This window comes from Mirounga leonina, unplaced genomic scaffold (assembly GCF_011800145.1).
Source record: "Mirounga leonina isolate KUSES-001 unplaced genomic scaffold, KU_Mleo_1.0 Mir_99, whole genome shotgun sequence".
Classification (NCBI taxonomy): domain Eukaryota; kingdom Metazoa; phylum Chordata; class Mammalia; order Carnivora; family Phocidae; genus Mirounga; species Mirounga leonina.
In genome coordinates, this window is record NW_023270971.1 from 5,953,421 (window position 1) to 5,968,665 (window position 15,245).

The following is a 15,245-nucleotide window of genomic DNA, read 5'->3' on the forward strand; positions in this document are numbered from 1 at the left end:
CGGCAACAGGAAGATCCTTTCTCCACCACCCGTCCCCTCCTTCGCTTCTCCTCAGGGTTTGGGGCTGAGGCTGACGCAAGCGCAGGGAGTTGGGGAGACAGCCACCACCACATAAGGAAAAAGGAGAGATATTCATTGTGCCCCTACTATGTGCCAGCCATCGGGCTAAGTGTTGCGCATATATCATCTCGCTTATCACCTCAACAACCTTTGGGGCAGGCATTATTATTCCCTTTCTCCACAGCGGCCTTCCTACGTGCCCTGAAACAGTCACGCTTGTTCGCACCTCAGGGCCTTTGCACTCCCTATTCCCCTCGTCTGATTTGCTCCTTCTCCAAGCTTCACAGAGCTGGCCTCTTCTCTTCATCCGCTCTCACCTTTGTGTCACCCCCTCAAAGAATCCCTCCATGACTATCTAAAGGAGGAGCCCCCAGGTATCCTCTGTCTTAGCAACTTGTTGCTACCTTCACAGACATCACCACAATTTGTCATTTTTTCCCCCATCTGTCTATGTACTTGTTCATTATCTGTCCCCTCTATAGACAGTGAGCTCCTTAGCTGTCAGTCCACCACTATATCACCAGCACCTAAGGCAGGGGGCAGCACATAGCACACTTCATAAGTATTTGTCATACAGATAAAGATGAGGAAACCAAGGCTCAGAGAAGTTAAGTGACTTGACCAAGGTCACACAGCTGATAAGACACAGAACCAGAATCTCTGTCTGCTGTCTTCTGCTGGGTGTGGAGAACAGGAAATCCCCCCACACAGACCAGAGGGGGTTTGAAATGAATTCTGCAGTTGGATGGCCCTCGCCTCTGACCCAGCTCTGCCACTTCTATGCTATGGAACTTGGGCAAGCCATTTTACTTCTTTTTTTTTTTTTTTTAAGATTTTATTTATTTATTTATTTGACAGAGAGAGACAGTGAGAGGGAACACAAGCAGGGGGAGTGGGAGAGGGAGAAGCAGGCTTCCTACTGAGCAGGGAGCCTGATGTGGGGCTCGATCCCAGGACCCTGGGATCATGACCCGGGCCAAAGGCAGACGCTTAACGATTGAGCCCCCCAGGCGCCCCAAGCCATTTCACTTCTCCGAGCTTTAGTCTCCTCTCAGAAAAATGGATAGAGCCCACCTCATGGGGTGGCGTACGGATCAGTCGTGATAATCCACGTAGAGCACTTGGCAGTGGCCCACGGCACATGCGTGATGAGCATTAGCACTCACATTCTCTGCTTGGGGTGGGGTGGGGGCACGGGCTCTGTGTCCCTGGAGACGGCCGGTTTCCTCTGACCCCCTTCCCCACCAGGACTTCCGAGAGGGTCCCACCTCTGACCTTTCACTGCCCGAAGCTAGGCGGGACCCAAACAAATATAGCTCCTTCTGCCCCTCTTGAAGGCCTCTTTTATCCTCTGGGGACTGCGTTCCCAATGAGTCCTGGGTCTTGGTAGCCGTCCTGCCCTGATTTGATGAATATGCCGCTAATTAATCTATCCAGAGTGGCCTAAATTTGTGCTGCCTGTCCTCCTGTCTCCTCACATGCAGGGGCTGTAGCTATAATGGGAACAGGCCCTCTGGGAGAACTGCCCCGCCGTCTGGCCAGGACCCTCCTGGAGTGCACACTTGCCTGTGGGTCTAGACTGAGCCATAGGGAGCTCCCCTGTGAGAGTCGGAGGTAGACAGGGCTTCTGGACAGAGCACTGCATCCCAGAGAGGGACCTGGACCTCCTGGACGATGCCCAGGGAGCATGCCCAGAGAGGCTGTCCAGGCTGAGGAGGGCCTGGAGGGCCCGTCCGGTGAGGATGGAGGAGAACGGCCTGCAGAAGACTGGGGAGGTACCACAAGTGCCTCTGGGGCCCGGGCTGGAGGCTTGATCTGTGTGGCCCCAAAGGGCAGAACTGGGGCTCACAGGCCACAGCAGGAAAGATGGAAGGAGATATTCCCAGTGGCTCAAGGGGCTTCCCCATGAGAAGTGAGTTCAGAGTCACTGAAGGCCAAAAAGCAGAGGTTCAAAGGCACCTAGAAGGGGCTCCTACAAGAGCAGGAACTGCACTGAGTGGCTTTTTGGCCCAGACCGCCGCAGGCCCAGGGGCTGGGGTCAGAAGGCCAGGGCTCCATCCTAGCTCGGGTACAACTGAACAGCATAGTCTTGGGCGAGTCCCTTAGAGTCTGTAGGCCTCTGTTCGCTGCTCTGAAAATCAGGGGGCAGTGTTATGAGCTACCGGCCTCGATGCCTTGAGGCTCGGCAGAGGGGAGCTAGGAGTCTGTGCTGATCAGGCTACGTGGCTGGCACCAACCCTAGATCACACATCTGCCTAGGCCTGTTCTTCTCCTTCAGGCGGGAAGAGGAGGGACTCCAGGAGCCCCAAGGCCTGTGTTTCTTCTCCCCGCATCTGCCAGCGACCCAGAAACAAGAAACGCAATGTTTCTGTGCACCAGGCGCTGTGCTGTCGCCTTTGACAGAATCAGCAACCCCGAGCAGAGGTTGCCATGGCAACCCACCGGTGAGGAAGCTGAGGCCCTGCAGCTAGAGAGTGGCCTGGCCGGGACCTGGACCCCGCCAGGGCCAGCCTGGGTGGCCTAACGACAGCTTACCTGGTCTGGCCCAAAGCAGGTGGGCCGGGGTATCAGGAGACTGGATCCCAAGCCTAGATACTTCTCCATGCGCCCAGTTTCCTCATCTGAACAGTGGGGTGATTATTCCCCACCCAGCCCAACTCAGGGGAATTAAAGGGATTCTGATAGTCCCCCGGGCTCCCGGGGGCGCCGCACCCTCGGATGAGTCACTCACCTTCAGGTCCCGATGCACCACACCCATCTGATGGCAGTGCAACACGGCCTCTAGGATCTGCTGGATACAGTGACTGGGGAGAGAGAGGGGAGGGAGCTGGGAAGCCAGTGGGGGAGACGCCCTGCGACCCCCCCAACCCCCCCCACCCCCACACCATCGCCAGGCTGCACCCGGCACTCACCTGGCATCAGCCTCACTGTAATACTCCCGGGCCACAATGTCCTCAAACAGCTCCCCACCGGTAACCCTGGGGAGACAGGCACAGAGTCACCCTCCCACAGAGTTCCCCGGTGCTGCCTCTTCTGGAAGAGTCTCCAGGAAGCTAAGGGCGGGACCCAGGGACCTCAGAATCTCAGCCCAACCGGAGGAACACCAGGGGCCCCGAGGGTGCCTCCTGTCGCAGCCCTCTTCCTGGCTCCCAGCCCGCCCTTCCCCTGACTTCCCTCCCTCCATGACTTGCCCTTCTCTCCCACTGGGTCCAGGCTGGAGTTAGGACAGGGGGTGGGACACTCAGAGCATATCACTGAGGTTCATTAGGAAGCCCAAGGGCTGGGGTTTTTGTTGTTGTTGTTGTTTGCTTGTTTCATAGACTTTATATTTTAGAGTAACGTGAAGCACACAGCAAAACTGAGCAGAAGGCACAGAGATTTCCCATGTACCCACACAGGCAGAGTCCTCCCCATGATTAACGGTTTTTTGCAGATGGGACCAGCGTCTTCTATCTTCTACCTGTCATTTCGTTACTGTTTTTCATTCAACTGACTGGCTTTCAAAACTTTAAAATTACTCCAGAGGAAACTTTATATTGCCACTAGACGTGGAAAGCCAGCATCGCTGGCCACAAATAGAAACAAAACAATAAGACAACGAAAGGAACAAGTGTGTGTTGGCGTTTCAGGGAGACCCATGTGCACTGTTTGGGTGGCAGGCCTACAACATTCGGGAAACTTTTATCTCGGGAGAGGGAATTCAGCCCAGCCTGGGGGCATTTGGGAATCAGGCCGAGGGACTCAGCTAGGTCATCCCTGCTCAGGCTGCATCTAGAGCCCTTGTACATCCCGGGGTGGGCCCAAACTCACAGGTCGAAGATCAGGTAATGGTGTCCCTCCTCGGAGATGCTGTCGTGGAGCCGGACTGTGGGAGGGGCCCAGGCAGCCAGTTAACCCGGAAGCACTGCTTCCCACCCCCTCCTGCCCTCTCACCTCACCCCTCCAACAGCCAACATGCCAATTTCTCAGGCACTGAGCACAAGCCAGGTAACAGGTGCTTTGACAAATGCAAGTGAACGATGGCTCACTGACCTCGGGCATCATCAAAAGAGGCCCAGGTTTAAAGATGGAAGACCCCTCCCTGCTTTGGTCAAAGTTTGGCCTCTTCCTTTCTCCAACCCTCGGCTTCCTTGCTGGGCAGGCTGGCATCGTGGAAATAGCCTGTGGCTCGGATCTCCACCACGTGCTAGCTGTGTGGTTTCAGGAAGGTTGGGTGCTACACCTTTCTGAGCCTCTCTTTTCTGGCCTGGACAATGAGAATGAAACTCCTGCACCTGCAGGCTCGTTGTGAGAATTCCACGAGGCACACAGTCGGTGTTTGCCCAGTGCCGGCCCTGGGAAAGAACCCTGCTGTGCATCCAGGTGTGGATAAGAGAGCGGGGTTGGTGGGAGGACCGCAGTCCCTGAGTTGGGCATGCTGAGAAACTGTCATCTCTTCATACCCCACTTACCAAGAACAGGGGCAAGACTCCCAGGAGCCCAGAGCTCCCAAAATTACCCCCCTGAGATTCTGGAAGGAAGGGCCCAAGGCCCAGGGCTGCCTCTGGGGGGCTGTACCCTGCCAACCAACTGCATTTTCTCCCAGGACAGCTTCACATCCTTCCCTGAGCCGCAGCCTAAAAACGGCTACAGAGTGGGGTACGTGCTCAGAGAATCAGGATACGTCATACAACGGAAGATTCCACAGCTGTTAAAATAATACGGCAGTTACGTATCCCCTGGTTCAGAATCTTCTCTGAATTATGTTGTTTGACAAAAAAGCAAAGTGCAAAACAGTGTGCACGGTACTTCTTAAAAAAGATGTAGTTAAGCCTGTTTATGGCATAAGCCTCTCTGGAAGGATACAAAAAGTGGGCACTGGGGGACCTTGGGGAGGGGAATCGAGAGAGTAGGAGTGGTGGGTGAGTGAGACTATGTTTTCACTGTGAGCCCTAGTGCCATTTGAATTCTGGCCATGTGCATATATTTCTGACTCAGTATTGAGTCCCTTCAATGGCTTATGGTTCTCCTATCTGCACGTAAAGTTTGAAGAGGCAGGCGTCAAATATACCAGAGTATATCTACTACTGGACAGGGGAGAGATAACCAGAGATGGAGGAGGATAGGAACATAAATTTCTTTAAAAGATTTATTTATTTAAGTGATCTCTACACTGAACACAGGCCTAGAACTCACAACCCTGAGATCAAGAGTCACACACTCCACCGACTGCACCAACCAGGCACCTCGGGAACACAAATTTAAATTAAAATTTTTTTAATTCTTAAATGATGATATGTATTTCTAAATGACTGGTATTTTAAATATATTTTATTTTATTCTTAAGTAAGCTCGACACTCAATGTGGGGCTGGAACTTTTGACCCTGAGACCAAGAGTCACATGCTCTACCCACTGAGCCAGCCAGGCGCCCCTGTTTTAAATATATTGCAAAGCAAAACTAAAAATCAGAGTACATATTATATAATCCTGCTTTAATTTTTTAAACAACATTTCATTATAAAAAAATTCACACGTACACTCAAGTGAACACCCATCTACCTACCACTTAGGTTCTATCATCAATCCTTTCTTATACTTGTTTTACTACATTTCTTTTTTTTTAAATTTTTTTTTAAGATTTATTTATTTATTTATTAGAGAGAGAGAGAGCATGAGAGGGGGGAAGGGCAGAGGGAGAAGCAGACTCCCTGCCGAGCAAGGAGCCCGATGTGGGACTCGATTCCGGGACTCCAGGATCATGACCTGAGCTAAAGGCAGTCGCTTAACCGACTGAGCCACCCAGGCGCCCTGTTTTACTACATTTCTAACCATTCCTCTATCTATTCATCTATTTCAATTTTTTAATGCATTTCAAAGCAAAGGTATGCTTGGTTTTTGACATGTATATGTGTCTTGAAATGAGCATCCTGTATATTCCGTACGCCGAATCTGACAACCCTAGATTGGTGCCCTGGCCGGCTCTCCTTCTGTAAGCCGGGCCAGCCATCCTGCAGCCTCTGCGAGAGGCGGCTACTAACAGCTCACGTTTACTCCCCTTCGCTGGAGATTTACCCTCTACTGCTGAGCCGCCTTGTATACGAGGTTACCTGAAGCCTGCAGCCAATGACGGACTAACTCAGGAAGTCAGCGTCCATGCAAAGGGCCAGTCTCCTTGTCTTAGGGAGGGACACCCCCAAAACAGGATTTATGTTCCAGAGGCCTCCCCACGGCATCCTGTAGACACACCTGGAATCGGGTCAAACTTAGGCTTGACCTGAGGCCACATCCTTGGTCAATTCCTCCCCGTTCTCCATCCTGCTTCACCCCGTCTCTTGCAGGTCTCCCCTGGGAGCACACGCTCACTAGATCACAAACATCTGAATCCCTGCCTTAGGCTCTGCTTCTAAGAAACCTGACCTGAGACAACATGTAGAGAAACACTTGAGAAGGTACAGACACATCATGTGTCATACGGAAACATGTATCATACAGTATTAGCGCTAAGTACCAAGGTTATAGAAGATACTTCAAAAATTGTCTTCTCATTGATCTACAATAAACTTGCATTCTTAGTGTATCAAGATAAAGTTTAAAAAAAAAAACCTTTCCGGGAGCCTGGGTGGCTCAGTCGGGTAAGCCTCTGCCTTTTGCTCAGGTCATGATCCCAGTGTCCTTGGATCAAGTCCCACATCCGGCTCCCTACTGAGCAGGGAGCCCGTTTCTCCCTCTCCCTCTCCCCCTCCCCCTGCTCGTGATCTCTCTCTCTCTCAAATAAATAAATAAATCTTAAAAAAAAAAAAAAGGGCTGCCCTCTAAGCAGCCAGACAAGGGGGACACAGGCTGGATTCCAGCCCCCAACTGCATAAGGGCACTGGGGTGGCCTTTAGTCCCTGAGAGGTGGCACCATCACAGCTCAGAACCCAGGAGACAGGACACATAAAACCTCTCCTCCCATCAGTGAAGGCTGCCCTGAGAAAGAACAGTCCAAAGCCGAAGAGGAAAAGAAAGATTCAAGAGCCGTCACAGGGTATGAAAGAGTCTCACCACCTCGTAGAGATTGACACGTCTGTGGTCATTGAGCTAAGCTGCCAGTTTGTGACTTTTTATATTGCCAGAGATCCAACAGATCTGTAACCTAGTTTTCATTTATATAGCTGGACTCACGAATTTCTGACATTCCTTTCATATTTCCAACAGTGATTAGTTTTTTTTCTTGGAGATTGAAAGGTAGTGCTTGCTGCCCTACCCTCTGCCCGCTGACAGCATACTCCTGATGCCCCCGTGGGAAGCTCAGTGGAATGGCTGGGAAGATGGGCTCTGTAGTCAGTCTTGCTGGGCTCACCTCCCAGATCTGCCTCCTATAAGCTGTGTTAACTTTGGGCAAATTAGGTAGCCTCTCTGAGCCTCCTTTCCTACCCACAGTGGTAACCCACTGGCCTGCTGCAGGGGGTTAATCGATGATGCTTGCAAAGCCTTCAACACAGTGCCCGGCTCCGGCAAGAACTTGACAAATGTAGACACTGTCATCTTCCTCATTGACCAGCCTCACTTCTCTTGCCCACTCCAAATCCCCTGCTAAACTCTCAGGGTGTCCCCTGCTCCCTGGGGTGGCCTTCGGAGTCGGCCCCATCAGCAGGTGTGGGGCACTAACCCTGTCCCGCGTGCACAGCATAGTTGGACCCTCCTGTGCTGAGCCAGGGCCTCCCTGACCTGGTCCCCCCAGGGCTGCACACCAACCACACATGGGGAGCAGCGAGTAAGCCTGGTTAGAGTCACCGAGCCGCATGACTAGGACTCAGTCTAGCACTTCCATGCACAGATTCACCTCTCAGGTTCTGCATCCACAGCTGCACCTCTCTGCACTTCTTCGGGCAGATTATCATCGACTTAGAAGTGAGATGCTTAGAGGCTCAGGAAGCAGCACCTTCCAGGGCCCTTCCAGCCCTGAGATAGCTTTGGGGTTCTTCCCCAAATCCTCCTGGTCTGGGGCTCAGCTCTGCTCTCCACGTCCCTGTGCATCAGCCACTCCAACCCCAACCCCATCCCCACTCCTTCTGCCCGTCCTCAGCCCCCAGCAGAGGCCTTGGCATGTGGTGGGGCCCCAGATACCCTTGCCGTCAGGTGCAGGAAGGAAGGAAGGAGTAAAGGCCTCAATGATGATGACGATGAAGTGCCATTTCTGAGACTTTACCACGGGCCAGGCTTGTGCTAAGTGCTTCCCTTGCAATTTCTCATTTAGCTCACCCAACAGCTGTAAAGGGTGGCTACCTCGATTACCCTCATAGCCCGCGCACGCTCCAACACCTGTGAATGCCGAGCTGGGATTGGACCCCAGGTGCAAACCCCATTCTCTTAACCACCACGTTAAATACAGTGCCCCAAACTGGTGACCGAACATCGTGATGGCTCAGAGGAATGAGAAGCATATGGAGGTTACGTTTTCGGGTAAGGTCGTTTGGTGGGAAGGGGTGGACTGAGGAAAAAGGGGAACGGCACTTACCTCGGGACTGTCATGGTGCTATGCTTTAATTAATCATCACAACCCTATGAGGAGGGTATCATTGCCATTTTCCAGATGAGGAAACTGAGCTTCAGAGTGGTTCAGCAACATGTCCAGGGTCACACAGCAATCAAGCAGCAAACCCAGGATTTGAGCTGCAGTCTGTCAGCCCCAGAGCTCATAAGGTACTGCTCCCCATGTATGGGGGGCAGGGGAGGGTGGAGGACGCAGTGTGGAACTGAAACCACCGCGTGGGCAGCAATACACACACTCCCCGCCTCCTTCCTCTGGGGCCGCCAGCCTTTCTAAGAACCATGGGACTTTGTGGTCGGGGCTCCCTCCCCACCCCTCCATCACAGTGCTGGGCAGCTGGAGGCCCCGAGAGGGCAGGAGCCGCCCAAGGCCACACAGTGAGTCTGCCAGCAGGCCAGGGATCGGGGTACAAGCAGGGCTGCTGCCCCCCCGGCCGCCTTGCTGCCCCTCCTCTGATTCTGGTCCTGGAGCTTCTGGCTGCTGTCTGCGCAGTTCTGCTCCCCTTCACAGGGCCCAGGGAAGGGGAGGTGCCTTTCGGGTATAAATAGCAGATGGAGATGCTTCTCTCCAGCAGGAGAGTTAACCCTTGGGGCTCTGGGCACAGAGAGATGCTTCCTTCCCAAGGGCAAAGGCTTGGTGGCTGTCAGAGTTGGAATATTCCTTAGAAGAGCATCTAGGCCTTGTTCCTCAAAGTGGGATCTGAAACTGCAGCCTTGGCATCGCCTTGGAGCGTGTCAGAAATGCAAAATCTTGGAACCCACCCAAACCCGCTGAACCAGAATCTACCTTTTAACAGGATGCCCAGATGATGCAGAGGGTGTCTCCTTGTGCAGATGGGGGAAAGTGGCTCAGAGAGGGCAGGGATCCCACCCAAGGTCACACAGCCATTCCCTGACAGGACTATATCTAGAATCTGCTCTTCCGCCCCTCCCCCCACCCGCCCCTGGCCACACCACCCCAACTCAGAACCCTGATGGGCAGGGCTGCAGACCCCCAGTCATGCATGGGGGAAGAGGGGAGGTCAGGCAGTGATGCGTGGTCTAGGCCCAGCCTCTCCAGCCTCTCCCCGGCAGCAGGTGCTCAGTCTACCCTGGGGCAGTGGCCACCTCGGAGCCTGCCTCTGAGGGGCAGGCAGGCTGCTGGTCTAGGTAGGTGGGCAGGTCATAGTGCCAGGCTGACTCAGCTTGGGGTAGGTTTGGGGAGTGGGCCGTTATGGTCAAGGCCACGCCTGGCCTATTTTTGCCTCTCTCGGAGCTTCGGGAGTTTTCCTGAAACAGCTTTTCTGAAGGAGGCTGCCAGCAGCGTGGGCTACAGGAGGAAGGGCCCCTTCTTCACCTTCTCCCCAACCAAGCTGGTCTCTGAGAAATGTGGAGACCATTAAAGTCATCCCCTTTCCCATCACTACTGCCGCCATCCCCAGAGAAGAGAGCAGCTACCCCCACCTGCCCAGAAGGCCCACCAGCTCAGGCAGGGGTGCAGGGCCAGGCTCCACCCACGTCCCTCATGCACCCCCCACAGCTCACCGATGTTGGGGTGCTTCAGCAGGCGGCAGATGCGGGCTTCACGCTCCAGCTTCTGATGGTCTGAAACCCAGATGCCCAGGTGAGTCCCAGATGAGGGAGGGAACTTCACCCACTCCGTCTCTGCCTCTTCATGGCCTCTTATGCTCTGCACCTCCCAGGGCAGCCCCTGGGCCCCCATCCCCCCACATAAGCTGGCCTTTCTGGCAGGGCCCCTGGGTTCTCCAGGAAGGCGGTGGGATGCAGCAGAGGTGGGGTGGTAGGGGGCAGGGTTGCAGGGCCTCAGAAGTCCCTTCCTCTCTCTGGGCCTTGGTTTCTGGGGCTCTCAAATGAGGTGCATCCCTGAGCCCCATCTGCAGAGCCTGCAACGCCCCCCCCCCAGGGCAGGCTTCTGCTGCCCTGCCTCCAGCCTTGCCCCTTGCACGCACGGCGCTCTGGCCAGACTGAACTGCTAAATGGCATTTCTCCAGACCCACCCTGCTCAGTCCTCTCAGAACCACCCATGTGGTTCTCTCAGCTTGGAACTTTCCCTCTCAACCTCCCACCTGTCCTTCACTGGCCATCACCCCGTCACTCCCACCTATCCTTAGATATACCCTCTCCTGGCAGCCTGGTAGGGGCCCCTCCTCTGTGTGGTCAGGGTCCCGGGACAACACATCTCACTTTGGCTCATGGATACCTTTACCCTTAAGGGCAAGAGCTTGGTCTCTGTTGTACCCCTGGCATCTACTCAAATGTCTGGCACATAGTAGGTGCTCAAGAAATAATTGAATTAAAGAATAAACCATTGAATGATGAACCTTTCTAAGGGAGTGTATATTTCTCTGCAGGAGAAGAGCTGTATTCATTCACAGAGGCCACCTCCCTTACAGGGGACACAGAGAGCCCCAAATAATCTGCAGGGGCTTTACCCGGAGCTCTCGCACCTGCTTTCCAGGGCTTTTGTCCAGACCCCCAGGGAGAGAGGCTTTGTTCAGGATCTGCCCCCCTGGTCTCCCGCTCTGAGGCTGCTGGGAACAATCCTTCCCGTGACTCTCTTCAGTCCTCCCAACCACCCTGCGCTGTGGGCATCACTGTCCCCATTTTATGCACTTCTCAATTTCCTTTCTGGTGCTTTTCTCACAATTCCATAGTTAATGCCTTAATTTTAAAAACCAGAACAATACGAAGGGAGCCAGTAGAATATTTACTATGTGCCAGGCACTGTGCAGAGCACCTTTATATCCATCTCAAGTTCTCACAACAACCCCTTGAGGGAGGTGCTATCACATCCGACCTTACAGAGGTGCGTAGAAGCCAAGTACCCGGCTCAGAGTCGCACCCCCGGTGATGAGTGGCGTCGCACTTTGCACCAGGCAGTCAGGACCCAGGGCTGAGCTTTACCGTGTTACACTGCTCTCCACGCCCTGACTCAGCGCCGCCGCCTCCATCTGCCCCCAATTTCTGAATGGGCAAATCGGGGCGCATAGGAGGGACCTCACGCAGACTCTCAGTGGCAGAAGTCCGGATTAGAACTCCAGTCTCTGACTAGCCCCTTCAGAGCAGGCAGCCACCAAGGAGGACAATAAGGAGGGAGAAAGTCCCAGCCCTTGTCCCCAGGCAGCCAGCTCCCCTTTCCCCTGCCCCTTTAGTAGAGCAATCACTGGCCTTCCTCCAGGGGCTGCAGAAGCCAAGAGCAACACTGAAATGGGGCTTTTTCGGCAGCAAAGCAATTAAGTCCACTCCTGTCTCCACAGAGGGTAAGCACATCTCCCCAGCAGCAGGTGGACTAGGGGCTAGGGGAGGGGAGGTTGTCTACCCTGGGGGACATCCCCCCTGGTCCCCCCTCCCTCCCAGCCTCCTTCCACATCCTCCAGGATGGCAGGAGGCCAATTCCCACACAAAGGAGGGGCATCTCCATCCAGAGCTGCTGAGGGCCCTCAGTGGACTGAGGACAGCTGGACACTCCCCTAGCCCTACAACCCTGTCCCCCACCCCACCCATCCCCAGCAGAAGAACCAGAGATCAGGCTGGTCAAGTGGGGCCTATCAGAGGGGGCTGGAGGCTATACATTCAGGGTACAAGGCTGGTCCAGACTATACATTCAGGGGACGAGGGACCCAAATGCAGAATTCTGATGTTTCCCCACCACGTGAGCAGCACTGAAAGGATACGCAGGTCACACAGCCTCAGACTTGGGCCTGATGGCCAGCCCTCACTGCCAGAAATGCCACGAGCTGACTTTTTATAAATCTGGCTATCATCTTGTGCATAGTCCAATCACACCACATTGCAAATTTCTGGGCTAAAAGCATTAATTTGTTGAATTTATGTAAACATATATGTTATTCAACAGTTTTTGTAACTCTGACATGTTTTTATTTTCTAACATTCCTCAAAGAAAGTAGGGATTGTGTTTCTCTTGACCTCTGAGGCCTTGCTCTGTTCTGTAGGTAAGGAAACTGAGGCCCAGTGATAAGGAGGAATCCCGTTATCAAAGTCACTTAATAAGGTGGTCAAGCCTCCTTAGAACCCACAGCTCTGAGGAACCACTCCTGGATGTTCTCCCCCCTCCAGCCAATCATCTTTGGCAGCAAAGGACCTCTTATTAAAACATGAATTAGATGCTGTCTCTCCCTGGCTTCAAACTCTCCAACAACTCTTCAAACTCCGCATTGTACTTGCAATCCAAACTCCTCACCACGGCCAGCCAGACCCCGCTGGTCCTGCCTTATCTTGGCCTTGGAGCTTCAGCCACAGTGGCCACCTTTCTGGCCTCACGCACACCATGCCCCTTCCCACCTCAGGGCCTTTGCACTTGCTGGGCCTTTTGCCTAGAATGCTCTTGCCCTGGGTCTTCTCATGGCTGCCTCCTTCTCCTCAGGCAAGTCCAACACAGTATCACCTCCTCAGAGAGCTTCCCTGGCTGCCTTTTCTGAGGGTCCCTCCTAATCCCCCATCACTTCCCCACTCTCCTGTCTCATTTTCTTTATAACTCGTTGCTACCTAAAGTTTACCTCGCTTATTTATATGTTTAATGTTCTTTCCAGTCTTCCTCCCTAGAGAACAGGTGCAATGAGAGCAAGACCTTGTCCGTCAGTCACGGCCATGCCCCAGGGCCCAGAGTCACTAAGCAGCTTGTCCAAGGTCCCATAGCTAAGAAATGGCAGAGCTGGGATTTCAACCCATGTTCAAAATTACTATACTACATTGCCTCCCATTCTCATAAATAATTAATTGATAAATCAGTCCTTTCAGCTTGATACAGTCCCACATGGTGAAAGGCCTGAGGGAAACCTCCTGTCCAGGTACCTGGAAGGATTGCCCCCTAATGCTCACTATGATACCTTGTGAACCTTCTCCCTCCCTCCCTAGGGGCAGGCCTCCAGGGTGTTGGGGTTAAAGGGCCCTGCCCTGCCCAAGAGCTTGGCAGGCAAGGGCAAGTGAAAGTAAAGTTCAGGGTGAAGTTCCTGGGGCCAGATAGTGCGAGCAGGGCAGGGCAAGACAGCAGAGCATGGGGGAAGTACAATCAGGCAGCCCAGAAGGCTCTGCCTGCAAAGTGGGGCAGGGGCAGGGGGGAGGGGTGGGACTCCTGCCAGAGGCACAGGAACCAGGGAAGAAAACAGGCTTCCAAGTCTTGGAAGAGGAAATGTCCCCACCCTCTAGAGGGCCTCAACAGGGCTCCTGATCCTGGGAGGTTAGAGGAATAATTCCAAGGGCCAAGAGTGCCAGGCAGGAGTGGGGAGTAAGATGAGGAAAACGGGAAGCATCTGTCTCACTGCCTCCTTCACAGCATGGGCCTGAGGCTCAGGGGCAGCCTGAATGAGCTCACGCCATGCTTCTCACCCCATGTCCCGGGACTGGTTGCCAGGGAGCCGAGGAAGTGAGCCCTCAGCGCTCAGGTGGACAGTGGTTACTGTGGAGGTCTCTGTACCCCCGTCAGTCACCCCTGGCTGCACCAGCCACATCCATGTGCCCAGCGTCCCCTAAAATGCTAATGAGTGTCTTCTGTGCGCTGGGTGAGGCTGGGGCTGGGAAGCCTCTGGAGGCCCTGGTAGGGAGTTCTCCCTGAGCGTACTGGCTATCATCACTGCAGACGGGAGTTTTTCAGTGCAGGAGCTTGGGCCTCACCTACTGACTCCAGCCCTCCAGGGTAGAAGTAAGGCAGCCGCGTTTTTTTTAAAGGCCCCCGAGGGGATCTGGCAGGGCCTGAGACAGGCAAAAATTTCACTTCCCATTCCATGTCTTTATGACTTCTTGAAATTGTTGACACTTTGAGCATTTTATCTTAGAAGAGTAGCTTTAAAATACATAGGAAAAAATATCTTCTGGGTTGGGGAGCCACTCAACAGAAGAAGAGGCGGACCCTGGTGGGGAAGGGGGAGCTGCAGCTTTGGGTGGGGGGGAGGATGGACACCCCGGCTGGGCAGGCCCCTGCTGGGAGCTGCCAAAGTCCCCAGGGAGTGCCAGCAGGAGCAGCTTAGAGTATGTTGCCAAATAGTCAGCATCAAACTTCTCCTCTCCCCAGGCACCATGGGTGGAAAACAAAGGAACCTGCTAGAAGCAGCTCCGCTCTTCCTCTCCCGCTGGGGAGGGAAGAGTCGGCAGTTGGCAGACTTGTTTGAGAAGGCTCCCCTGAGAACCTCCACACTCCCACCCTCCACACTCACCTAGGCCCCGGGCCACCTTACTGGAAGGATGGCAAAGCCTCAACAAATTGCCAAAGACAGGGGACTTGCTGATTTCGTCGAGGCACGGCCCAGAGTCCACACTGCCCAAGGAATGCTTAGTCACCTTCCAGAAAAGAGGCAGTGCCCCTTCCATTGTCCCTCATACACATCTGTCTCTTCCTGTCAGAGTGTATGTGTGTGTGTGAGAGAGAGAGCGGGAGGGAGGGAAGGAGGGAGAGAGAGAGAGAGAGAGAGAGAGAGAGAGAACCAGGCGGCGGGGAGAGGTGTCGCTCTGAGTGAACTGACCCAAGCGCTCCAGCATCCAGGGAGGACCCTGACTCCTGACCCTCCCTCATTTTGAAGCAACCTCAACCTGTCACCCCCAGTCGTGGCCCTGATCTTGCCCCCACCGCATCTCAGGGATTGGGACATCTCCTTTGACCAAAGCACAGAAAGGGCGCCAGACTGCCACTCGTCCCACAGGAAGCAAGGCAGACCCCAG

The 15,245-nt window shown here is 54.0% G+C and overlaps 1 protein-coding gene across 1 annotated transcript in view; it reads right to left on the reverse strand.

The window, feature by feature from the left end:
* LOC118006728 (calcium/calmodulin-dependent protein kinase type II subunit alpha) overlaps positions 1–15,245 on the reverse strand; it is a 60,131-nt gene that overhangs the window by 27,794 nt on the left and 17,092 nt on the right. Inside the window, exons 3-6 of the mRNA XM_034999481.1 lie at positions 10,098–10,157; positions 3,871–3,925; positions 2,973–3,038; positions 2,792–2,864 (exon numbers count right to left, since the gene is read on the reverse strand). Of these exons, the coding sequence (XP_034855372.1) occupies positions 2,792–2,864; positions 2,973–3,038; positions 3,871–3,925; positions 10,098–10,157 (254 nt within the window). The remainder of the gene's footprint in view (positions 1–2,791; positions 2,865–2,972; positions 3,039–3,870; positions 3,926–10,097; positions 10,158–15,245) is intronic.